General features: G+C 41.9%; 1 protein-coding gene across 4 annotated transcripts in view; it reads right to left on the reverse strand.

Annotated features, from left to right (window-relative positions):
- Nucleotides 1-27,618, reverse strand: part of CAST (calpastatin) — a 303,324-nt gene that overhangs the window by 84,632 nt on the left and 191,074 nt on the right. For all 4 annotated transcript variants that reach the window (XM_029572924.1, XM_029572935.1, XM_029572943.1 and 1 more), the window contains 6 exons: nt 27,194-27,250; nt 23,842-23,964; nt 20,611-20,706; nt 2,247-2,330; nt 2,113-2,163; nt 378-473 (listed from right to left, as the gene is read on the reverse strand). In XM_029572924.1, the coding sequence (XP_029428784.1) occupies nt 378-473; nt 2,113-2,163; nt 2,247-2,330; nt 20,611-20,706; nt 23,842-23,964; nt 27,194-27,250 (507 nt within the window). The remainder of the gene's footprint in view (nt 1-377; nt 474-2,112; nt 2,164-2,246; nt 2,331-20,610; nt 20,707-23,841; nt 23,965-27,193; nt 27,251-27,618) is intronic.

Here is a 27,618-nt window from a genome sequence, read left to right on the forward strand (position 1 = left end):
GAATTTCCACTTTATTTTCCTCTTCCTAAAATCTTCACTCATTAAACTTCCAGCCTTCCCAGGCCTGCACATGACTCATGCTGATCTCTTTCCTTCCTGCACACTTTGTCCAGCAAAAGGTTACCAGAATGCCGCTCTTACTGGCCACCACAACCAACAGCTGAAGCAGAAAGAGACTTAGGACTCAAGGTCATAAAAACTCTCCTCCTCCTAATCTCCCTGCTAGTAACACATCAGGGAAACCTCCTGTGACCAAGAAGATGAGGGCAGGCCAATAGCCCTGCAGGGCCTGAGTCACGCTGCTCTTCCATTGTTCAACAGATACAAGACAAACATCTTGCACTCTATCTCAGCTGAGCTCCAAAACAGTGGCTTACTTGTGGTTTGCTGGGTGATACGGACTGTACTGTGGGAGCTGAGGAACAGACAAAGTCCTTTGAAAATTCATCAGCAAGCTCATCCTCACTCATGGGCTGCAGAAAAAAACAGGAGGGGTGGGGGTGAGAGAAATCACTAACTCAGATATTTACATTGCAAAACACAAAAATTCATTACAGGCTTCTCTCCCCCTGCATGCTGCTCAGGTTTCAGGACAGAGATCAAGATTTATCAGTAGCAGCCAGATTTCTGGAGATTGTTTTTTTCCCCAAAAAATTGTAAGGAAAATAAGGATAAAAAATATTTCAAATTTGTAAGAATATTACCTGACATGATAAGTTTCTCAATTATTCCAAAAATGAAATCCAAAAATACAAACTTAGTATTTCTATTCTTATGATATTATTGTTTTAATGTGTATTTATGTGTTTTTGTATGTCACCTTGAGGCTCTAGAAAGATAGCTACCGTAACAAATAAGTTAATTTTATTTTATTATTCGTAACATTTACTCTAACACTAGTCATCTGGAAAGAAGTGCTGCAAGTTTATCTTCAGTCACTAAATTCATCTTTCACAGAAGGCCAGTTGATGAAGATAGAGCTTGCACTGCAGTCTTCAGTGCATGAACGCACTTGGGAACCAACTGCAGTATTCAGAGGGGCTGATGTAACAAGACCAGAGCTGAAATCGGAACTATTTTTCTGGGCGTATTTTTTTCAGTACGCGTGGCAAAAACAGGCAGCTTCCCGGGATACAAAAATTGGAGGCGCATGTTAATGAGGCGCGCACAGAAAATCCACGCAGAAGCAATTACACGTGCCATTATGCATGTAAAACCACACGCTCAAGGCCCCGTGTGGCAACTGGAGCAGACATCCGCACAGAAAACCCGCCGGTGTGTGAAGACCCATGACTGATGATTATTGGGGACGAAAGTCTTTCCCTTTCAAGACAGTTAGTAGTGGGACTCCTCTCGGGACCTCCTCGAAACTGCCTTCTCTCAGCCTATTCTCTCTCGTCCGACCTTCTGCTGCTCTGTAAGGCTTCTGCCGCTGTTTGGCTGACCCGCAAAACGTACCGTAGCATCAGAAAATAAGTGAACATAATCCATGATTACACTAGAACTGCATGGACACCCGACCACACCAATACCAGCAATGAGAAAAAAAGGTCTGTCTGACAGGTGCTTTAACTTAACCCCTGCCCTGACCCAGCACTAAAAAAACCCGACTAAAGAAACCTGCACTAACTGTTCTCCCTGCTAGTACGGCTCCCTGCATAGGCCATGAATGGATAATTGCCTCCTTTACATGCCATTTGCATGCACTCGTTCAAAACCTACCGCAGCTTTTTTTTTTTTTTTTTTAGTGTGGGGTCGTGTGCACGTTTCCCGCACGCTGAACAGGTTATATTACATACATGCAGGGAAATGCGCACAATTACCCGTGCAAAACGCACGGCAGGTTGAGCACGGATTACATCAGACCTAGAGTCTTTCTGTCATTAATCTGTTGGCCGGGGGGGGGGGGGGAGGGGGAGTACAGCAATAAAATGCTATTGACTGTCACAAGCTCCCCAGTCGCCGTGCATGGATGCCAGTCAAACCGAACACGTGCAATCTGAACTCCCAAAAAAAAAAAAAAAAAAAAGTCGGCGGCTTTGTTTTTTTCTCTAAAGATCTGTTCTGTATTTTCTGAGCTAGGAATCTACTGTACACCATGTGGTTTCTCACCTTTGGAGCATCTTCTGGTTTGGGAGGAGGTGCTGCCTTGCCATCATTGTCCTGTAAGAAGCAAAAGATTTGGCTGGGTGAAAGATAAATTTCTGAAACATAAACCGATATCCGGTAGAATCCCTTCAACTTACCTCCAGCAGCTTTCTGTACTCTGGGGGAATCGTGCTCTCTCTTTTACCAAGTTCTTCTACATACGTAGCTGTATTTGTCGCCTCCTGTAATTCAATGCAAGTTGTTAATTTTGACAAACGTTTGACAGTTTATAAAGACGGTTACCAACGGAGAGTGAAATGTTCTTGGGGAGAGAGTAATTTAAAAAAAACATTTTCACAAGGGTAGACAGGCGTGTGTTTACCTTACACAAAAGGGGCCTTGGAGGAGAACTGTGCCCTGCCCCCCTCACTGCGGGCAGAGTCCGCACTCTGTTCGCTGCTAATGCTTCTAAGCTTAGTCTCTACATCAGTGGTTCCCAAACCTCTCCTGGCGAAGTGGAGCCCTGGCGTGCACAAATTTACTGTGCGCAAGTAAAACCCAGTTGTCACAAGATCAGAACTGGACATTTATAACTAAAGAAATTTAAATGAAAATTTAGGATGGAAGGAGGTCGGTTAGTTTATGATTATAAAAGCACTATACAACTCTGTTGACCTTGGATGGCGACAGAGTTAAAAATTATATGAAACTAGCAACCCTTCCTCCAACAATGTTTTTGAACATTTATGATATTTCTTTAGTTATAAAAGTCCATTTCTGATCTTGTGAGAACTGGGTTTTGCTTGCGCACAGGGGATTTTTTTTATTATGTACCTGGTTGGTGGTGATTTTTTTTTTTTTTTATTATTGGTTTCTTACAATTTTTGGTATAAAAGTTTACCTCATGCATATTCATTGTGGCAATCCTGAAAATGCCGACGGGCGAGGTGTTTCTCCAAGACAGGGTTAGGGAACTCCTCATCCTCTCTCTGGGCTGGAAGCTTGTGCGATTTTGGTAACTTTCTGTACTTACAATGGGGGTCTAACCCTAATATCTCAAGAGGATGGCGTCACCGAACACTGTGATGGTGGATGATGTGGTTGTGAGAAGAGACAACTATCCCTCAATGAGGAAGCACAGTGTTCAGCTTGGGGAAAGGGAAGGTGAGATCTACACTGAACTTAGCACAGCATTCATCGGTCATGAAAACATGAGTAGGGAGTCCTAATTTCCACTGTCTTTCTGGCTGCCTGGGAAGTGGGATTTCTCAGGCTGCAGTGCTGTCTCCTCCTGATAGGAAAAGGGAGGAAACTGTGTCCCATTGCCCAAGTTCTTCTACATATGCAGACAGGGCAGCAGGAATCGATAAGATAACTGGATGAACCGCTAATATCTTCAAAATTACTTCATTTCTTTAACGTAAAACAAAATGGGATAATTCTAGTTTGGAACCAGTTACACTGAATAAATTAACTTCTAGGGAAGATCAGTCCATCCAACAGAAAAGCCATGGGATGGTGGCAGCACATATTTTTATTCAAATGAAATCAAATTACATCTTTTGGATTTACGATGGTAAGAAGGCATCCATCTTCATTACAAATCTAGCTGGATTCACCCTCACACTGACTCCAGGATGACTTTAATTCTCCCTTTCAGTCTCATTATGCCATCTTTATTAAAATTAAGTGCACAAAAAATACTCAGACTCTGCCAGGAAGCTGCTGGCTTGGGTTTATGGATGAAATAACGCATTATTAAAATAAAAAAGTCCCTCAGGAGATTCTGCGACCTAGAGCTAGTATCACATCAAAATGTACAGCTTTTTTTTTTTTTTTTAATTTTGTTGCCCTGACAACAAGGCTTAAACATAAGCTGAAATCAATAAAAACACAGACATCTTAAAGAAAAATATAGCATTCAGACCCCGTAGACTTTGGTATTTCTAAATCATGAATCCAAAGTACTGTAGCTCCAGGATCTCCTAACAATCACAAGCATGTTTTAATAGCCGACCGGTAACAAAAACAAGGCGTGCGCCTTACGCACCAGGCAGTACCCCTGCCGGGACGCACCATGAACATCCTGCACTCCCCAAATATTTCACACAAGCGGAGGCTTCCTTCCTTCCTTTAAACAGCAAAAACATCTCAAACACCACAAAATACAAAAACCTTCCTCACCCCTGTCCCCCAACCATCTCCCTGATTTAATTCTTTCAGAGAGACTGGAAACAAGAATTACAATTTCAAGAGCAAGGAAAACAGCAAGAGAGCAGCCAACGTCCTTCGGTGTGGAGCCTGAAGACTACAGGATGCACTTGCAGGTGGAGATGCCGCACAGCACAGTGCTAAAGCAGGCAGAAACTAATGTAAAAAAAAAAAAGCAAGGGAGGGAACCCGCTGTACTTGGATTGTTTGGTGCAGTAAGTGAAAGAGAAGCTTGACACCTTGGAAACAGAGGTATACGATTACCTGCTGAGAAAAGAAATGCCTTCATTAAAAAAAAAATGTATTTATTAAATATTGATCGCCCGCCTGATATCAGAAAGCCGTGTTTCTTAAGTGTGACGTGACCTGCAGAAGATTCCACAGCCCCACTATAATAGCAGGAGCTGCTGGCTTGCACCCCAGCTTCAAAGTCAGCACAGCCCCCCCCCCCCCCCCCCAAAACAAGCCCCCAGCCAGATAATCACGGCTTGGAAGTGGCAGGAAGCGTCTGCTTACTTTCTGGTTCCTGGGGCCGTCTCCAAGAGCAGTGGAGCGCTGGGACTTCCTGACCGAGCTCTGGCCAGCCTGAAACCGCAATTACACGCAGCCAGCAAGGCTGAGAACTAGAGAGAGGCAGCACCAAGGAACTGAGCTTGAGAAGAGGAAGCAGCACCGCAGCAGCCTGGCCAGAGTATACTGCAGCTCCCCTGCCTGACTGGGAGGATGCGCAACAGACTAGAGAGGCAGACACATAATACACACCAGCAGCCGTTACCTGAGCTTACTGTAGCCCAGGCAGAAACTTGTACAACTGGGTACGTGGAACTGCGAAATAAACTATCGTCCCAATTGTTCTGCATGACTTTGTTTGGTTTTTAATGGAATCTGCATTGTGCCTTCCTGGTGTATGCTGAATATCATGCAGAATAAAACGAATAAATAAGTTTCCAGTGTCCCTGCTGACAGACATGAAGGGATCTCCACGTCAGAAAATGCTCCTCTTGCTCTGCTACATTATCAAAGGAATCAAATTACCAGCCCTGGGGCACGCCAAGAGGCTCTAACAGGGAGTAGAGCATATGCTGATTTGAGAGACAGTCAAAATGGACGCAACCAGAGAAACCAAATGCTGGAAAGGCCATAAAAGAAAAAGAAAATCCAATGTAAAGGTTAGAAAAGGTTTATAAAGCAGATTAAAAAAAAAAAAAAGTGAGCTCTTCCATGTAAGAAAAAAAGAGCCTAAGCTGGAATTAGCAGAATAAAAAGCAACAAAAAAAAAAAAAAAAAGATTACAAAAATCTAGATAGAAATTGGAAAATAACCATCCCATATATAAATTATAAATAAACTTAATACACTATTTTCACAAAGCCAGTTGACTGCTGTTTAAATATAACGGCATGTGTTTCACTGTGTACTCACTGAAGAAAACTATGTATGGGGAGATCATATTCAAAAGCATTTACAGGGTCATTCATCAAAGTGCATTATGGCATTAACGCCTGCGATAACGCCATAATGCATGCGATATTTATTGCAGCACGTGGCGCAAATGCAAATTTGGCAAATTTATTCAAAGGGGCGGGACACACTGTCAGCCTTTATTAGACTTTACTAAGAACATATAGATGTATTAATAAATTGCAGGATATTTCTGAATAGGAGTATAGCTGTGCGCCCACATAGGGATTTCAGGGGAATGTGTGCAAAATAATCAGTGAAAGTGTGGGGGCTAAATGTTATAATAATTTTGAAGTAAAATAACACTTAGAAAAACAACAATCGGTTTGCTTTTTAACACGAAGAAGCTGTTCATCAGAAATCAATGGAACCAGCAGTGGTACTTCTCCATAAAAAACATCGAAAGATGAATAGATTGGAGACAGTTAGAAATGATAGTAAAAGCAGTTATTTGAATAATGATAATTATATGAAAGGAAAAGATTAGATGCATTCTATTTGTTCTGGCTCAAATAAAACATCTGTGTTTTATTATCCAGGCAGCTAAACCTTTCTCCCAATTAGTCCTCATGACAAAGATTCTGTAAGTTTGAAATTATTTATTGTACAAGCAAATTCTACTTACAATTGTTGCATTTCAAATGCGAGCCCCAGGCAAGAATCTTTGGTAACTGGAGACAAGGTAGGAGAAGGGAGAATGGAGTTTCTTGGGTTGCAAGGGTGAGAAGGTAAGAGGAATCTGAGACTGATTTAGTCCTTAGAAGAAGGCGATAAAGGAAAGGTGAAACCCAATCTGTTTCAAGGGGTCACACAGAGCACTACTACTTGGATGCAAGTATGGAGCAAAACTGAACTCTCGTCACAAGCTGCTAAAGGAAACGCCACCACAAGCTAGAGGCAGGGGTCAGGGTCCAATGGCAGCAAGCCTAAGAACCATGTAACACAGGGGAAGCATGAAGGGCAATCCTTTAAATCTATAAGGCGCCCTGGAGAACTTAAGTTAGATTAAGTGGGATTCAAGCTCTCCTGATGGCGAGAGAAAATGGAGGGCGAGGGAGTCTCTCTTAAAGGCAAAGCCTCACAGATTTTTATCATAGGTTACAAACAGTGTTTCAGTATTAAGAATCCTCAGAAGGGAGGACTGACCTAAACACAGTTAGACTACAATGTAGACAGATACAAACATGTACCCACTGCTGGGGACAGAACACTATTAGTGCAGACGGGCCTATGAGGACATAACGGGATGGGAGTATTCATGACCATATGAACAATATTGCATCAATTAAATTTCATGTTGAAACCAATGATCGGTGAAAAAAATGAAGAAGGGTGAACGTAAGAGGGGACTATTAGTTTGGATAATATAGTTCCAATGATAGTTCTGTTTTACATCACATTTGATTGTTTATTTTAAACAGTTAAAAGTAAAATACAACATTAATGATGAAAACAAGCCCCTCTGCCTTCATAGTTATATTACATGATAGTTTTTTCGAAGATATCAGTTACCAAGGATACAAGATCGAACGTGATGAGGACATGATAGAAGACCAGCGGGTCCATAGAGTGCAGTTAAACAAGATATTTAATCATAAAACTGCGATTTGTTGTCAGTAGCAGGAGTGGAGAATGGAGGACGTAGTAGGGAATTACAATGGAATTAGGTCCGTGCAACAACACTATGGACTGCAGCCTCGTTCTCAAAGGGAGTCAGGTAGACTGACTCAATGAGTGATGAATGAGAAAGAGGACTGAATCTCATAGCATGACCTACCTCTGGTAGGATGAAAGTAGAGTTGAAGACATGATAGAAGACTGCTGATGGAATCAGGTCCTTTTGGGGAAAAAAAACTCACTTGCAGTCTCGCTCTGAAATGAGGATCGGTAATTGGTCCTTTTAACATTTAAATAGCACATAGTGTTTTAGATACGCCGTCCAACAGATGCACGGCGTTATACAAGGGAACAAGACGTCATAAATGTAAGTTTTAAGAATTATGGGGCAGATTTTTAAAAAGTACGCGCGCGTGAACAAAAGTATGCCATCATCTCACATTGTGCTGAGCCGCGCAGCCTGCCTCCGTTCCCTCTGAGGCCACTCCAAAATCGGGGGCGTCCCGGGGCTTTGCGCGCGCTGGCGGTCTATGCAAAATAGGCACCAAGTGCCCTGCGTGCATAAATCCGGCAGGATTTATGCACGCAGGGCTTTTAAAATCTACCCCTATATGTACAAAGATTATGATGTAACCGGAAGCTAAAAATTTAAAAAGTTTTAGATTTATTTTAATATAGCTCTCAGAGTCCCTGAGGAAGAAGGAATCGTCGAAACACTGACAGTGTCAGGCAGATGGCTCTATTGTTGCGGTAAAAGATGTATCCAATGTGAGATGATGGCATTCTACATGAAGACTAGATAAGTGAACAGAACTATTAGTATACGCGATTTAGGGTGACCGTGGAGGAGAAAGCTATTTACAGACAACATTACTATGACAAAAAGAGATGGTTAAAAATGATTTTATTGATAAGAAATAATTACATTACTACAATATGATTGAATTGGGGACAAAATCAAAAAATTATAAAAAAAAATTACATTAAAAATATCACGGAATTAAAAACGGTAAATTCATTAGTGAGACTATTACCAATACATGGTCTAGTCCATTGAAGAACTACTGGACATCAGTGAACATAAAGTTTTATAGTCCTCTGTTGGTTTACAAGGTGTAACTCAAAAGTTAGCAAGGTAAATGAATATCTGAACACATATCCAAATCAAATCTAGCAGACTAATAAGTTAGGCGGGTAGAATTTAGCTGCAATGGTATGAAGTTCAGTTAACTGGATAACAGCCAGATAAGTCCAATTGGGCCAAAATGCTGCACTATTGAATATAATTCCAAAGTTATCCAGATAAACTTATCTGGCTAACTGTTATCTGGACTGTGCGAGTATGGATATTGGACCGTTCATAATTACACACCCCTAAGGAAACATTTTTTCAAAGCAGATTTTTATGACTACAGTGCACAAAAATGTTTATAAAATGCATCCATAAATGTAATCCTATACAACACTATTATAATATCTTCCCATAGAGACTGTGATTTGCCACTCCACTGACGTTTTCAAGAGGAGCGTGCAATGTAACCACACCATCCTCCCTCCTCACAAGCAAAAATTCATCCCGACTCCATAATTTCAAGAAACTCAACCACAGAGAAATGGTTTAAAATCTCCATTGTTCAGGCACTTGGTGAAAGCTCAAAATGTCATTAGCTTAAAGATCTCTTTCAAAGCTCCCTGGCAATCCAATTCACTCCAAAACACCTACTGTCTCATACAACTGGCAGAAAAGATTCTATACAGAAGGATTTTGTTGCAGTATCTGCTATATTATTTTTAATTCTTGTTAAATACTCTTTAAATATGTCCTTGATACAGACTAATGAGTCTGTCCCCATTTTGAAGTTTTAGCAATAACTAATTCAGTCTGGGATGTTTGTCTCATTTATATCCCCTATCCTTTCTGAACTGTATCCCTCTACATTGATTGAAGTTTTACTGTCATTTCATGCTGATATGAAAAATCTGATTGTGTTAGGGGACTTTAAGCTTCATGTTGATGTTCTACCGCTATCCCTGAGCGGCGAAGTTGTATTATCTGCTATGTCTGATGCGAGTCGGTCTTAGGTCATCTAGCAACCTTCTCACAAATATTGCACACATTGGATTTGTATTTTCTCAGATCTGATTCTGATACTTTAAAAGAATCTACATTCAGGTCAAAAGGTGTTTCTCGTGTCAATAATAATAATTTGAATAATCTCTGATCCAGTGGTTCTCAACCTTTATTCTATCAGGACACATCTGGGAGATTTTGCTTACATGCGTGACACTGAACACATGACCATCAACGGATTAACTATAAGCATATGCTCTACATCCACAGGAGTCCCCTTCTTCCTAACAATGGGTGCAGAGCAGAACTAAGACATTTCCCTGTACAACTCACCATATAGAAAAGATATTCTGATTCTGGTGTTATCTTAATAACAGCATCACAAACTCTCTCTACTAACAAACCCCACTCTGTACTTGTCTATCAAACCTGCCATACCTCAGCAGCAGTAACTCCAAGAAATGAAACAGCAATAGCTCTACCCATGAAAAGGTAGCAGTTCACCACCAGTGCAGATTATAAGGCAGATTATAAACCTCTAGTAAAAGTACCTCAACAGTCACATTCACACAGAACACAGACAGACCTGCCTTCACCAAATATAGAATAAAAGACCACAAATTACAAATGTGGAAGCCCGTTATTACCACTCCACCCAATGGAATTGCTGCGCAGCAATAGCAAGGTCATGACTGAACCAGGGTGCTTTATGAGTTCTTTTAACTATAAACTCTCTCATAGGGGCAATAGAATCTAAGATGCCTAATAAGGAGGTATGCCAGACAGAAACTGCATCATCAACCTTCTCCACTAAATTAGAGGAAAGTTGAGGAATCCATAACCTACAAAATTCATCATTTCAAAATGTCCACCTTTCAATACTTTGGCTATATGTTTACCAGAAATAGATGGAGCAACTGGACAAACATTAAATTAATCACAAAATGATCAGACCAAGGCACTTATGTACAAAGAATTGTAGGTTGGAGGGTCAAGTTTAAAATTATTTTGCTTGTATTTAAGGCAATTCATAGTCTCTCTACTAAATGTTAAATTTGCCCTCAAGCTTTATGAGCCTGTTAGACCACGAAGGTCTGCTTCGAGTATGTTAGCATTTCTTTTTACTCAGGTGCAGAGATATTAACCAGTTATTTCATTGAGGTGACAACTGTTTTTTTTAGTTATTGATTACTGGTTTATGGTCTTCTTTCTTTCAGTTTTATGTTTTATATTGAGTGTATTATATTTGGTTTTTATGTTTGTTTTATATGTGGTCATCCAAATTTTATTTATTAAATTTTATATTTCTGAATGTTTTACTATAAACCACCTAGGAATGCTGACAGAGTGGTTTATAAATATTTTAAATAAAATAAATGTTAAAAGTAATGAAACAATCATCCAGAGATATAAAATAGTGTCACTCTAAATACTGACAGAGATGAACTTCACACTTACCTACATAAAACAATTCATGAGGACACAGAAGTGGAGGAGTAGACAATGGTTAGAGCAGTGGGCAGTGAAACAGGGATGCCAGGGTTCAAATCCCACAGCAACTGCTTGGGCAAGTCACTTTGCTCCTCCCACTGCCTCAGGTACAAACTTAGGGCCAGATTTACTAAGACTTTTCTCCAATTCTATATCTATAAAAAAAAACTACATAGTGAATGAGGCCCAGTGAGCTTTGGAAAAATGAATGTAAGGCTAAATGCCGCACAGCTATAAATCTGTCTAATGACAGTTGCTAACTTTAATTAGAACACTTTAATTTTAAAGTTTGATCTTTGCCATTCAGCTTGGTAAAGAGAGATTATTCTCCTGATTTGTTTATAATTGATTCTAAAAAATGTTTTGTTTTTTTTAAATCAGCTCCATGTTAATACAAAGTTTATAATCTGGGAACTCTCAATATGAGTTTACAAAGCATTTTAAATAAATCTGCTTTGGGGACCTGTCAATGTCAGATTAATAATGAAGTAATCAAAACTTTGATTAAAAAGCTTGTAGAGCTTAGTAGAGCAATAGAATGATGATATAGGTCTGCTTCAGAAACAGACTGCAAACCTCTTCAGACTAGCCGTGGTAGTCTGCCGTAGCAAAAATGGCAGGAGTCTTGCATGCATCTGACAAAGTTGACTCCGTCCTCGAAAGCTTATGCTTTAATAAATTGGTTAGTCTATAAGGTGCCACTTGACTGCAGATTGCAAACTTGTGTCTGCCGCTGGCTGAAGTAAAAAAGTGATGCAGCCCAAAAGCAGTTTGCATTGTTGCCTGAAAATGTCCTAAAGCATTCCAAGAATGAGATGGAGGACTCATTGGGCAGAATCAGCTGTCCACAGTTAAGAGAAATCTCTTTTGGCTTGCGAAGTTCATCTTCCAAGTCCAGGGCAAACACTCTAAATGGGAGATTGACTCCCCCTTTAGAAAGGAGCAAGAAAATTCTTCTGAGGTACCTGAATCCTGCCTGGCTTTGGATCCTTCAATCCAGAGTCCAGTCCGGAGTTCTCAGATGCTCTGAAGATGGGCAGAACAGACCCACTGTGCTTTGATAGCATAGAGCCTGTGCCACAAAAGATGACACAGGAACAAAAGCATTTTGATTTCTCTCCTCAAAATACAGGCAGAGATGAAATGCAAACAGGACAGACACGTCGTGCTGCCAAATGTCCAAATAATGAGTCAGCAGGCTACTTTAACTTCAGATCTAAAAAGCATACAAGCACGAGTTGATGCTTTTAAGCGAGCCTCTCATGCTGAAGGGGAGGGAAAAAGTTAGTCAGAAAGAGTTAGTTCTCCAGAGGTACTGGAATCGTCAGCTGGCTATGGATCCTCCAATCCAGAGACTAGACCGGGGTTCTCAAGACACTCTGAAGACAGAGGGTGATCACCCCCTTGACTATGTGCCGGCTGGTTCTGGGTCCTCCAGTCCTCACTCTGAATGTTGAGCATGATACACCCATCCTTGAACTGGCCAAATCTGGGCACCTGGCCAAAAAGACCATGGAGGGAAAAGTATTCACCCAGAGCCTGATAAGGTGTACCACCTGTCACCACAAGAGGGAGCTCAAGACCAAAGAAATCCTGATTCTCGCCAAAGATTTATGACTGATTTTAGAGAAAGTACTCAGCAGAATCTGAACTCTTGAGAACAGATCCTAACAGAATTCTTCAGGGAATGTGTTCATTCCACACGTCAGATTAGTTGCATATGGAATACCACGTAATAAGTCTCCAATACAAAAGCAAATTGTCAATGCTTTTCACAGCTCTGACTTGCAGAGCTGTGGCTAGTGCCACTTTTACCATTGGAAACTGCAGCACTTGCCTTGTACAAAAAACTTTGCCATACCATAACAGCTAGAAACTCGTATCTATAGTATGCACACCAGCTCTCCCTTCCTAATCAAAACCTAATTTTCTTTACATTCCATCTTTACTTCCCTCTCTTTCTCTCACCTTTTTGTCACACTGAGGGCCGGATTTTAAAAGGGTTACGCGCATAAGTTATGCGCGTAACCCTCTTAAAAGGACCCTGCGCGCGCCGAGCCTATTGTGCATAGGCTCGGCGGCGCGCGTAAGTCCCGGGACGGGAGGCATGTCGGGGGCGTGATGCCGGCCCGGGGTCGTGGACGAGGCCTCCGGACCAGCCCCCCGGGTCGGGTGATGGCGTGCCCCCTCCCCGGATTTTATCAGATATGCACGGCTACGCACGTATCTTATAAAATCCAGCGTACTTTTGTTCGCGCGTGGTGCGTGAACAAAAGTAAGCGCGCGCGCTTTTTTTTAAAATGTACCCCTGAGCACGCACTTTCAAAATACAAGTTACCACTTTTACATATACTCATCTCAGCTACTCAAACACACACAGCTTTTAATCTTTCCATTTCCAAGCCTCTAGGATTATTTATTTTATTTACTTTAAAAAAAAAAAACGTTTATACTGCTGCTCATAACATATCATACAGTACGACAATGAGAAGGATAAGCGGCCTGCCTGGCCGCTGACCAGCCACATCCACTGGCATCAGGGGCAGCATGGAGAACGTGCTCAAGACTCTCCTGTCCCCCGGTAAGAGAAAGAAAGGAGAGAGAATAGCGGCTGTCACACTGTCGGAACTGCCTGCCCACCACCAGTGAGCAGCACACCACGGCGGGGATGCTGAAGGTGCTTGTGCTGCACGATGCGTCCTTGGTGAGTGCATGAAGAAGCACAACAAAGGAGCTTGCCCCTTTGTGCACCCCTTCGTGTGGACCTGAAGGGCTCTCTTAACATTGATTCCTGGATCAATTTTGCTCCACCGAGACTATTCTAGGGTGGGGCCTACATGGAGATTTAAGGAGTATCCCAAGAAAGAAGCAAAGAAGGCTAACAAACCTGGTCTTCCCCACGATAAGTAACTACTCTCCCTCACTCTTCCTGCTCCATGTTTACTTTACTCCTATTGAATGTTCAATCTCTCTCAAAAAGAATCCCTCTAATTAACGATCTGCTAGAGGATTTAAATCCCTCTGAAACATGGCTAAATGACAAGATAATGTGCTCTTAAACCAAATTTCGAATGCTGACTACAATATTTTTTACTTTCCTAGACCCAAATGTAAAGGTGGAGGATTAGTAATCAGTAAAAAAGAACACAAGCTAGTACCTTACAAGGTAGAGATTAACCCACCCTATGAGATTGCAATTCTAAAATCTCCTCAAACTTAGGACTGGTCTACTGCCCCCCAGGCATACTACAAATAGATTGCTCAACACAGATTGAATTATTCGCTAAGGTGTTTCCAACTACAGAATCTACATTAATTGTAGGAGACTTTAACTCCATGTAGACAAAACACCGAGAACCTTAGTCTGTGAAATGTTTTCAGAAGCAATGGAAGCCCCGGGATGGTCACAATTTGTCTCTAAAGCCACTCAAAGCAGGACACACGTTATTGCCCTAGTCTGATCACCAATTAATAAAGGCGGAAATAGTCTTCACCAACCAAATCCATAATAGTATAGATAATAAAGCTTACTTTTACCTTCAGGAAAAAGACTGAGATGGAAGTGACTCCAACATCCAAATGGTCATGCTCACGGACCTGAATGCCCCTGCCCGAGACATGTTCTTGACAAGCCAATTGTCCAGATATGGGAAGACATGCAATCCCAGTCTGCAGAGGTGTGCAGCCACTTCGGCCAGGCATTTTGTGAAGATCCATGGGGTGGACACGAGCCCGAGTGGCAACACCTGGCACTGGAAGTACTGTTTTCCCACCACAAATTGGAGGGGAAAATCTTGATGAGTTTATGCATCCTTTAGGTGGAAGGAGTATAATCAGTCCCCTTTTTGCAAAAGGAGGATCAACGTGTCCAGGAAAACCATCTTGAACTTTTCTTTTTTTTTTATAAATTTGTTCACAGCCCTTTAGGTCTAGGATAGAACGCGTCCTGTTCTCTTTGGAATCAGGAAATACCTGGAGTAGGATCCCTGCCCTGGTGGTATGTGCTCGACCACTCTGGCCATTAAGAGTGAGGAGAACACAGATAGTAGTACCTCCTGATGCACTACTGGACTCCAATATCACGGAGGGCAATTTGGCGGGATACCCAAAAGATTCAATTGGTACCTGGGCTGACTATGGACAGAACCGACTGATTCGAAGTTACACTGGGCCACTGGCTCACAAAGAACCATACCGCCGCCCAATCAATATGGCCGGTTTTCCAATACTTCCGTAGTACTTCTTAAGTTAACAGTACCTGTACATATTCCTACTGTACATAGTCTCCCTCTTCTCTATTTTATCTTTGTTTTATATTTCATCTAGATATGCCTTCTCCCCTCCCCCCTTCTGTTATTGCTCCATTTTGGTTCTTTTTGTATTCTGATTTTTGTTTCTGCTAGCAATGTTATTTTGTTATATTATTATTTTGTTATATTGTTTTATATTGTTTTATTGTATTTCCCGCCTGAGTTCTTTGTAAACCGGCATGATGTGTTTCACGAATGTCGGTAAATAAAAGTTAATAAATAAATAAATAAAATAAAATAAGCCTGTCCCCGACTGGAGAATCCATAGCCTTGGATATGAGCAACTGACTTACGGCCAAGTTAAAACCCCATCCCTGGAGTTGACAGAGGAACCAGCTGGGGCTTGGCGGCTCTCTGATGCCTGGGATTGCTGAGATAACCCTGATGGTGTTGACAGGAGGCGGAGGATAGTACTTCCTTTGGTGAAAGAAAGACTTCCTTGGCCTTGTCTCGCTGGTCTCCTGGATAAGGAAGATGGTCCGCAATACTGGCAGAGAGTTGTCAGAGGGTTTCATGATGGTCCTGAAGTTGGGCCACAGCAACCCTCACCCTATCTCCAAAGAGATTCTCTCCAATACACAGCACATCAGCAAATCATTCCTGTCTTCTAGTCAGAGATCCAAGGCCTGCAGTCATGCCATTCTGAGGGTGCTGATTCCCGCTACAGAGACTTTTGATGCTGTCTCGAAAACATCATAGGTCGCACGGACCTCATGTTTTCCGCACTCCCAACCCATATGCACCAGCAACATGAGGGTATCCTGCTACTGTTGAGGCAGCTGATCAGCCACGTCCTGCACCTGCTTCCAGATGTGCTGCTAGTACTGGCTCATGCAGAGCTGGTAGGCAGCAATTCAGGCAATAAGCATGGTGCCTTGGAACACCTTCCTCCCAAGAGCATCCATTGCTCTGTGGTCCTTCCCCCAGGGGGGGTAGAGGAATGTGTCCAACTGGTGAGGCAGCTGATGCTTATCAAATCTGGTAGCCTTCTGTACGAGGTAGACCTCGGCCACCTTCTTGTTAACGGGAGGCACAGTAAGGGAATGTTCCCATATCCTCAGCAGTAGTTCCTTAAGGATCTCATGTACTAGGACAACCACAATCTCCTTAGGAGGCTCCATGGATTGGAGGATCTAAAGCATTTTGTGCCTGGCATCCTCCTCCATTAAAAGTTGAAATGGGATGGCCTCCACAATCACCCTCACAAACCCTGCAAAGGTCAAGTCCTCAGACAGGTGCTTCCATCGCTCATCTGGAAGAGAAGGGTCTGATGTGAGACAATCAGAGCCCTCGGAGGAGGATTCTGAAGGTTATAGGGACCCTCATACTTACTGTATGCTACAGGGGATGGAACCCTAGGTGCTCGGCCTTCATCCAGAGATTCAGGCACCAGTAAAACTGGATGGGGGACTACAGGCCTCAGCTGGGTCAGTAAGAAACCGATGAGCACGTTGAGCTTCTCCAGCAGTGGCAGGATGACAGGCAGCACCAGCTCCAGTGCCATCAGTGCCACAGGCCCGATGCCCGGCAATGACTGATCCACCGCCAGCTGGACTCTACACTCCAGCTCCTTCTCAAATGTTGCTGATGCCAACACCGACTGGGAGGAAAGAAGGGTGGGCCAGATTTTCTTTGGATCCAAAAGGTGGATCAGTGATTGGCAGCAGGACCAGTGGAGACAGTCGTGGACCCTCTGTACTGATAAAAGGCTTGGCCTTCCTCGCCATAGGGTCTCTTCAGGAGCATCACAGCATAATCCAGTTCATCCCCATGCCCAGCACCATGCATTCACGGGAACCAGTGCTGATGCTTCTTAGGCTTCCTTCAGTGCTTGACCCAGTCTTTCCCTGGTGCCGAGGCTGAAGATGATGAACTCAGCATCTTTGGCCCAGAGGAGACTGACAATGGTGAGTCTCCGGCGCCCCTATCCATCAATAGCACCTATGGAACCAACAGTCCTGCCAATGTTGATGGCGTGGTGCCCATTGGTGTGTCTCCAAGCTCCATTGATGCTGATGGTTCGGACTACCTCTACCCAAAGAGCTGATCCATCTTGTCAAGTCAAAGCTGACGACCCTTCGGGGTCATTTGGGCACACAAGCAACAACCCCAGATGTCAGGCGATGCCCCCAGGTAGAGGACATGTCTCATGAGGATCCATGATGGACATGGTCCTCTGCCTGGGGGATCCATGATGGACATGGTCCTCAGACACCGGGGCATCAATGAAAACCAGACATGGCCATGACGGAACAAAAGAAAGAGCAGTAGACACAAAACTATGGCGGTGGCCATCTATGGTCAGCAGGCACAGAGGCACCTCTGCCACAGGGGGAATCGACTGCGAAAGTAAACTTACCAGAAATGTCGAAAACCCTAACTAGGACACTACGAGGGACCCGGCGATGGAACGATACCAATGGTCAAGATGGTGAGACGGACAGTGAAATGCTAAGAGAAATTAGGACACGTTAGAGAGATAACGTTCCTGGATGGAATAAATGATAGCTTTATGGAGCAATTGGTTCAGGAACCGACGAGAGAGGGAGCAATTTTAGATCTAATTTTCAGTGGAGCACAGGACTTGGTGAGAGAGGTAATGGTGGTGGGGCCGCTTGGTAATAGTGATCATAATATGATCAAATTTGATTTAATGACTGGAAGAGGAACAGTGTGCAAATCCAAGGCTCTCGTGCTAAACTTTCAAAAGGGAAACTTTGAGAAAATGAGAAAAATTGTTAGAAAAAAACTGAAAGGAACAGCTACAAAAGTAAAAAATGTCCAAGAGGTATGGTCATTGTTAAAAAATACCATTCTAGAAGCACAGTCTAGATGTATTCCACACATTAAGAAAGGTGGAAAGAAGGCAAAACGATTACCGGCATGGTTAAAAGGGGAAGTGAAAGAAGCTATTTTAGCCAAAAGATCTTCATTCAAAAATTGGAAGAAGGATCCAACAGAAGAAAATAGGATAAAGCATAAACGTTGGCAAGTTAAATGTAAGACATTGATAAGACAGGCTAAGAGAGAATTTGAAAAGAAGTTGGCTGTAGAGGCAAAAACTCAAAGTAAAAACTTTTTTAAATATATCCAAAGCAGAAAGCCTGTGAGGGAGTCAACTGGACCGTTAGATGATCGAGGGGTTAAAGGGGCACTTAGAGAAGATAAGGCCATAGCAGAAAGATTAAATGATTTCTTTGCTTCGGTGTTTACTGAAAAGGATGTTGGGGAGGTACCCATACTGGAGAAGGTTTTCATGGGTAATGATTCAGATGGACTGAACCAAATCACGGTGAACCTAGAAGATGTGGTAGACCTGATTAATAAACTGAAGAGTAGTAAATCACCTGGACCAGATGGTATACACCCCAGAGTTCTGAAGGAACTAAAAAATGAAATTTCAGACCTATTAGTAAAAATTTGTAACCTATCATTAAAATCCTCCATTCTTCCTGAAAACTGGAGGATAGCTAATATAACCCCCATATTTAAAAAGGGCTCCAGGGGAGATCTGGGAAATTACAGACCGGTTAGCCTGACTTCAGTGCCAGGAAAAATAGTGGAAAGTGTTCTAAACATCAAAATCACAGAACATATAGAAAGACATGGTTTAATGGAACAAAATCAGCATGGCTTTACCCAAGGCAAGTCTTGCCTCACAAATCTGCTTCATCTTTTTGAAGGAGTTAATAAACATGTGGATAAAGGTGAACCGGTAGATGTAGTGTACGTCGATTTTCAGAAGGCATTTGACAAAGTTCCTCATGAGAGGCTTCTAGGAAAAGTAAAAAGTCATGAGATAGGTGGCGATGTCCTTTCGTGGACTGCAAGCTGGCTAAAAGACAGGAAACAGAGAGTAAGATTAAATGGACAATTTTCTCAGTGGAAGGGAGTGGGCAGTGGAGTGCCGAGAGGGATCTGTAATGGGACCCTTACTTTTCAATATATTTATAAATGATCTGGAAAGAAATAAAAGTGAGGTAATCAAATTTGCAGATGATACAAAATTGCTCAGAGTAGTTAAATCACAAGCAGATTGTGATAAATTGCAGGAAGACCTTGTGAGGCTGGAAAATTGGGCAACTAAATGGCAGATGAAATTTAATGTGGACAAGTGCAAGGTGATGCATATAGGGAAAAATAACCCATGCTATAGTTACACAATGTTAGGTTCCATATTAGGTGCTATTACCCAAGAAAGAGATCTAGGCGTCATAGTGGATAACACATTGAAATCGTCGGTTCAGTGTGCTGCGGCAGTCAAAAAAGCAAACAGAATGTTGGGAATTATTAGAAAGGGAATGGTCAATAAAATGGAAAATGTCATAATGCCTCTGTATCGCTCCATGGTGAGTCCGCACCTTGAATATTGTGTACAATTCTGGTTGCCGAATCTCAAAAAAGATATAATTGCAATGGAGAAGGTACAGAGAAGGGCTACCAAAATGATAAAGGGAATGGAACAGCTCCCCTATGAGGAAAGACTAAAGAGGTTAGGACTTTTCAGCTCGGAGAAGAGACGGCTGAGGGGGGATATGATAGAGGTGTTTAAAATCATGAGAGGTCTAGAACGGGTAGATGTGAATCGGTTTTTTACTCTTTCGAATAATAGAAAGACTAGGGGGGGCACTCCATGAAGTTAGCTTGTGGTACATTTAAAACTAATCGGAGAAAGTTCTTTTTCACTCAACGCACAATTAAACTCTGGAATTTGTTGCCAGAGGATGTGGTTAGTGCAGTTAGTATAGCTGTGTTTAAAAAAGGATTGGATAAGTTCTTGGAGGAGAAGTCCATTACCTGCTATTAATTTAGTTGACTTAGAAAATAGCCACTGCTATTACTAGCAACGGTAACATGGAATAGACTTAGTTTTTGGGTACTTGCCAGGTTCTTATGGCCTGGATTGGCCACTGTTGGAAACAGGATGCTGGGCTTGATGGACCCTTGGTCTGACCCAGTATGGCATATTCTTATATTCTTAACTGCTAAAAACCGCAATGAAAAGAAACGTTTTCCACTAGGCCAGAAACAGCCAAATGAGCTTACTCACGACAGTGAGGCTTACAGCTCCGCAGAAAAGAAGAGATGGAAAGAGTCCCCACGTGGACGCGTGGTATAGGGCATGCTGGGCATGCTCAGTGTGCCTAGTCAAAATTTTAGAAACTGACATAAGATTTCCACGTCTATGTGAGGACTAACATTCTGCTTGTCCTCTAAGAAAGGCAGAATTTCAAGATAAATAGATAAATGAACAGATAGATAACCAAAGAAATTCATGCATGTCTAGTCTGTGTTCTTGTATATGTGATGAGATCATTAGAAAGTTCATAACTGTACTGAATTTATATATAACTCATTTACCGTAACTTGAGGGCCAGTGAATGTTGGGCACGGTGGTTCATCTTCTGGTCCTCCAAGTGTATCTAATAGATCATCTATGGCGGCATCCATTCCATCCTAGAAAAGCAAGAGGCAGAGAAGACTTTACTGAGCACAAAGAATGCATCTTTGTATCTGAAAAAGCTAAAAATGTGTATAGGGATCAATAAAATAAATGTTACATCATTTTTTAAATTCTCAATACATTAAAGATTAGCAATGATAAATGTTCTCCTTTTGTTTTATTTAACTCATTAGATGCCACCATGCATATGCGTACTAGATGCATTGCTACCAGGTAAGGGTAACATTCCAGTTCTGTATCCTGTAGTGCTCCTGTCGGGGGATTACAGATGCTGAAATGAGTTCTGCAAAGCTCAATCACATCAAGATTCCAGCAGGACATGGTTTGTAGTGATCACCTCTGAGAAATGAATGAATGTGTACAAGATCTCAGCATACCGGAATAATGAGAGAAAAGCAATCCATGCTTGAAGACCTACATGGTTTGTATGAAGATTCTCTCTCTCTAAAGTGAGAGAGTATTTAGTTTCCCTTTTAATTTTCTGTTCTTCTGAAAGTGTAAAATAAGGGGTAGATATTCAAATGCTATTTATCCATATAAATCGGACTTATCTGGCTAAATAGCTAGTTCTATAGTCAGTGGGCTTAACTTTGTAGTGCTACCTACCCGGCTAACTTAGCCACATAAGTAGCGATATTCAACTTTATCCAATTAAGTTAAATGGATGTGTCCCATAGCAAGTCTAAAGTTAGACAGATATGCTTATCCAGCTAACTTTAATTCTTATCTGGGTATATTCAACAGCATTGCTGTGCAGCTGAATATCCCATGTACATTAGTCAGATAAGTCTAAACCAGTAAGTTATGTATATTTTGCATGTGTTCTGAATCTTAAAGGAGTCTCTATATTCAGTGACATTTAGCTGGATAACCATTCTGGTTTTTGAATATTTGGGGCACTTATCCAGCTAAAATTTTAGACCTGCTAAAGAGCATACCTAAACTTAGCCTGCTAAACTTATTTTGCTATCTATGAAAAATAGCTTACTATAATCAGTAGTATACCATTGACTATCCCTACAAAGTAAGCCGTATTAAGTTTATCAGCTAACTTTACAATCTGGCCAGTGATTGAATATGGACTTCAAAGTTTGTAATACTTTTATTTGCCTCTAGGACACATTCAAAGAACTTTTAAATTTGTTTTGTTGTAATGATTAATTTGTTACTTACTTTACAAGAATAAGATCATGCCTAATTGATTAAATATATTAGATCAGGTTGGCATTTCGGTCATTCACAGTGAGGACATTCAGAAATCAGTTTGTATCTCATCCATCCCAAATGCAATGGAATTTATGGGATATTTAGAGGCCAATATTTAAAGCTGTCAGGCTTTGTAAATACTACAATTTTAGCATTCACATTTAGTTTCTCTCTGATATGATCCATCTTATCTTTCTGCTTAATTATCCCAGGTCCCCTCCCCTGAGGACACAAGGCCTCAAGCTTGGGAAGAGAAACAGGTGGGAGTGACCCATGGAATACATATAAAATGGTCATATTTCAAATAGCTATTCCTTTTCATCTTGCTATACCAGGCCAGATATGTGGGTTATCTCCTCCTACTAGCAGACGAGACAAAGGAAACACCTTTTTCCGTATCATCATCACTGGCAGTTACTATGGTGCAGCTCCAGCAAAATGCCAGTATCCTCTACCTCCAGCACATGTCAAGATATACTCGTCTGGTGCAGCAGGAACTTGACTCCCAGGCTTCGGCCTTTGTCCAGCCTGGTGGAGAATTTTTGGGTAGTTCTGCATTTGTCAGCTTTTTCTGCTTTACTGACAGAGAACTGCAAGTCAGGCTTCTTGTGCTGTCCAATTAAGCGAGCCCTGTGTAAGGCTCGTACCCAAGAGGGAGTTTGGTAGATCTGAGAGGGAGGAAGCTTTTTTTTGGCGCAAAATGAGTTTCTATTTAAAGTTGTCTTCCTCCTCTTCCCCACCCCGCACCCCTCTTTCTCCAGCTTAAAAAAAAAAGAAAGAAAAATAAAATGGAGAAAGATGAGGAGATCAGCCACTTCTGCTGAAGCAACTGGAGGAAGGTAAGTCTCCAATAGATAAGGGTAGGGAGAGGAGAGGGGAGTGTGTATTTGAGCAAGTGCAGGAAAGGGCCCACCAGCCATTAGACTCCTTGCCTTTTGGCCTGCATCATTTCTGTGCAGTTTCTGACTGCTTCATAATTTTTGTGAGCCAGCACTTCTACCGCGGTGCCAGCTGCTACTGTCCTGTTTGTGTCGGCAGAAGTAATTCTTCGGAGGAGCCTGGTAAGTTCCCCACTGAGCTCAGCAGCACAAATTTGGCAGTGCTTGCGGTCAGGCTCTCTGATTCTCGTGCAGCGGCAGTTGAGTCCAGCATTGGAATCCATTTTTATTTTCTCCTCAGAAGCGGACTTTTGGGTAGAAATGACCATTTTATTATGTATCCCATGGGTCACTCCCCCCTGTTTCTCTTCCCAAGCTGAGGCCTTGTGTCCTCAGGGGAGGGGGCCTGGGATGTTCTCCTGTGTGGGGGAAGTCTGTGTTGAAGATGACAATAATCCTTCTGATGTTCTAGTTTAATCCTTGTGCAGTTCCTGCCCCTCCCGTAGCATTTCCTAAGCAAAATGCGGGCATGTCGGGAGACTGATAACTGTTTGAATCTGATTGCTCTACATGTAATGCTCCGTTTTTAATAAAAAATATTTCTATGATTTTTCCAATTGTGAATTACAACTCCTTGACAGATTCCCACCTCAGTCTCTCCTATCGATGACTCAGCGTGGGATTTTGGATTTCTCCACTTGATGATTTTGGACAAAATCATCTTATGACATTTTGGTGTCTAACATTAACAAGAAACTTCTATTAATCTATTAAGAAAAAAAGAATCAGGTTCCTGCCATATATATGGTTTTGGATCAGTTGATTCTTGCCTGCCTGTGTACTTTGTTTACTAGCCACAGCTATGGCTTTTATCTCTTACTGTCAGCAAGAAAAAGACAGGTCAGTGCTCAACCGAATTTGAACTATCACCTTATAGTTTTAGGCACTTAAAACACTATCATGTATTGTAGAAAGCTACAGTTTCCCAATGTGAAAGTCAAGCTCAACCAATTAACTTGCTCACAGCCATTCTCTAGCACTTACGTCACAAGGTGCAGCTGCAACAGCCGTTCCTGCAGCAACTGCGGCCGTTCCTGCAGCTGCAACAGCCGTTCCTGCAGCAACTGCGGCCGTTCCTGCAGATACTTGTTTGCTTTCCTTTTTAGCCTGAAAAATGAAGAACAGAAAATATTGCAAACTATCTTCATGTTATTTATTCAAAAACTGTTTTTTTTCTTTTTATGATTGGTGATCTATCTGAACCTTGATCCTCCAGCTGCAGTGATACCATCGGCTCATCTCCTGAAGGATATCATCTTCTTGGTGTTTCATCTACTCCCCCTTCTTCAGGGCCACAGCTGGAATCAGTGGCAGTCAGATCAGATCCCAGGGAAGCTCAGATGAAAAGCTACCCTCCATTTGGCAGTGTCCACTTGAGCTTGATGCAAGTACAGGCCCCAAGCATGACCACCTCAAGTGACTCCATTAGGGATGTGCAGCAGGGACGGATACATTCAATTCGGTATTCGTAGGGACCCAAAATCTGTTACATCCATTTTTGGGGGACCCCGATTCGTCCATTAGTTACGTATGGAGCAATGGACGGCCGGCGCCATCTTGTGCTCCTACCATGTGACAGGGGCCAACCAATGGCACCTGTAGCCCCTGTGACATAGTAAGGGCAAAGGCTATCAGCGCCATTTTGAATACCGGCAGCCAACGGCCAGAGTGCAGGAGATCACTCCAGGACCTCCGCTGGACCACCAGGGACTTTTGGCAAGTCTTGGGGGGTTCATGAGGGTGGGTGTTTTATTCGTTAGTGATACATTGCATTTGTGGGGGTTCATCATACGTTTTGGAACCCTACGAATGCAACAAATAGGGACCTATACGTTGCGGATTGCGCATTTGTTCAAAACGAATGCACATCCCTAGACTCCATTAATTTCACTGAACTGGAGAGTAAGAGACCAGAAGTCACTGCTGAATTCAACGCCTCCAAGGGTTTTAGGGTTGGGGAGAGAAGGGATTTAAAGACACTGAAATAAATTTACACTGGGACAAATCTAAAATAATCTCACTTTTTTAAAGTTCAAATATTCTAGAAACCATCTCACTTGTTTGAAGTCAAATTTTGAAGGTATACAACAGTGGTTCTCGACCCTTTCCTCAGGATACACCTAGCCAGTCAGGATTTCAGGATACCCACAATGAAGACGCATGAAAGAACTGCAAATAAAGCTCAAGCAGATACATTGTTGACATCCTGAAAACCTGACTGGCTAGGTGCGTCCCAAGTCTGGGTTGAGAACCACTGGGTAGAACATAAGAAATGCTATTGATATCAGCATCCTGTATCCAACAGTGGTCAAGTACCTGGCAGATCCCAAAGAGTAGATCCATTTCTTGTTGCCCACTCCCATGATTGCTCAACCAAACCTTTTCTTTTCTCTACACAAACCCTCCTCTGTATTTTGCCTCTCTGTGTCTGTACACATTTTCTCTCCAGCTATTCAACCAAAATAAAGTTGTACCATAAAACGTATGGTTGTAGCCAAAAACGAGGGGGGGGGGGAAGACAACTTTTCTCTATTAAATATATGGATCTGTCTGTGAACACATTATGTCCAGAATCATTTGACCTAAAGCCACCACATTTCCATGATAGATCTATGTATACAAATGCTAGAAACTGAAACATTTGCCCATATAATTTATGGATCAATCCCCAAATTGGGAGAAATTATTTTCCCATTAAATTTATCGATAGAGCTGAAATTGAAAAAAAAAGTGTTCATATGGCTTGCTCTGCAATTCTTTTCTTGTTTAATTGTGTTGTACTTCTGGCACTGCTAGTTACTAGCTTTCCCCTTTGTCTATGCTTTATTTTCTCCCTTGATCTTGTCTGGGGCTTTGTGCAGGATTCCACTCCCCACATATGCTCCCAGTTTGCTTTGTCTATCATTCTCTTAAAAATCACATTGTTCACAATTATTCTTGTTTTCAACTTCTTGTTTCTGTACCTGTTGTCTCTAATCCACTTTTCATTTTCAGATTCAACCTCTCACCTTCCTGCTACGAGAACACAGAAAAGCAGCAAAATCTTTCTGTACAAGGATCTGGCTCTCTCTTTCTCTCGCCTGATGCCTCGCACTAGACTCTCCCATCTCACTCTTGTTTCTCTGCTTCTTTGCTCGGTGTGCTCTTTATTCTGTCTGTTCCAGCCACTTTTCCAGCTGAGTCCCTATAAATCTTTCTCCTGCTTGGGCAACTCTTCTGGCAGAGTGCATACTACCACGTGATCTCTGGAAATACAGTGCCACTCTATCCTGCTGCCAAAATCTTCTCCCATTTCAGCTGAGCTCATGTTAGGACTGCCTGGTTCTTTATAAGCCAGCAAAGCTTCTTGTCTACTATGGCCAGAGTCCCATGACCCTCCCCAAAGGGCAACAGGAGAGGCTGCCAGCAGCACAGCACGAGCACAACCTACCCTGGCCACGGCTCTGATGTGGAGGTGAACCAAAATGTATTTCAGAAAAAGAATGTATAGCAATTTTTGATCAATAAGTGTGTTGTGAAATATTTGTCAAAACAACCACCAAAACACTCTGAATACAGCAGATAGATATTTAGTGGACCAATATACTAAGCACTATCAGTTTCACAACCTTTGTTGCTTTTCCAACAATCATCGCTTCAAGTTAAATTTCAAAAATTAATAGGATTGTTTTCATTTGCAAATAAAATAATTTGAATTTATCTTTTTCATTCATCTCAATAGTCACATGGTCCTGACACGGGCCGTGTTTCAAAATCAAGTCTGCATCAGGGACATTGGTTATTTCTCTTAATGCTTCATAGACACTTTAATGTCGGCCTGAGTGTTTGGCAGCCATTCTGCCAAACACTCAGGCCGCCAAACACTCAGGCCGACATTAAAGTGTCTATGAAGCATTAAGAGAAATAACCAATGTCCCTGATGCAGACTTGATTTTGAAACACGGCCCGTGTCAGGACCATGTGACTATTGAGATGAATGAAAAAGATAATAAATTCAATTTTATTTGCAAATGAGAACATTTTCAAAAAATAGGACTGATCTTGAACTGATGATTGTTGGAAAAGCAATGAAAGTAATAAAACCGGTAGTGTTTAGTATGATGGCTCTCTAATTACCTATCTCCTGTATTCAAAGCATTTTGGTTGCTGTCTTATCAAAAATTGCTAAACCATGTCCAAAATGATATTAACTGAAGCTCTTAGCATACTGCTGCAACTAGTTCAGCTTTGAAGAAGAGAAGACAATGTTACAAAGCATGCTGGAGAGAAACGATGTTAAAAGCAGTGACGGATATGCACATACGCAGTTACTTCTATGTCATCTCTTATTACACACCTCAGGTCCTGGCTGACTAGATACAGTTGTTGATACAGATTTCTTTTGTTCTTTACTCTGGACAAAAAAAAAAAAAAAGACAATAAAACAACATCATACCTTGCATTATTCACTTATTACAACATTATCTAAGGGAAAATTGGTATCTACTGGGACTGCAATTATGTGCACTATGGAAACCCATAGTAACATAATTCAATCACATGAATGGATATGCTCAACTTTCAAGATTTTTTTTATGATAACACTTTCATTTACAAGCCAGTCAACATGGAGAGCATTATATTGTTTACAGTGATGTCACCGTGTTAAATCAGGTCTCGTGTCTGTAACTTATCTGCTGAAAAAGCAGCATTTCACCTTTTCTCTCTTTTTTTGACCCTACTGTGTATGTCTGTGACATAGCTAAAAAAAAAAACAATTCA

This window comes from Rhinatrema bivittatum, chromosome 1 (genome assembly GCF_901001135.1).
Source record: "Rhinatrema bivittatum chromosome 1, aRhiBiv1.1, whole genome shotgun sequence".
Taxonomy (NCBI): domain Eukaryota; kingdom Metazoa; phylum Chordata; class Amphibia; order Gymnophiona; family Rhinatrematidae; genus Rhinatrema; species Rhinatrema bivittatum.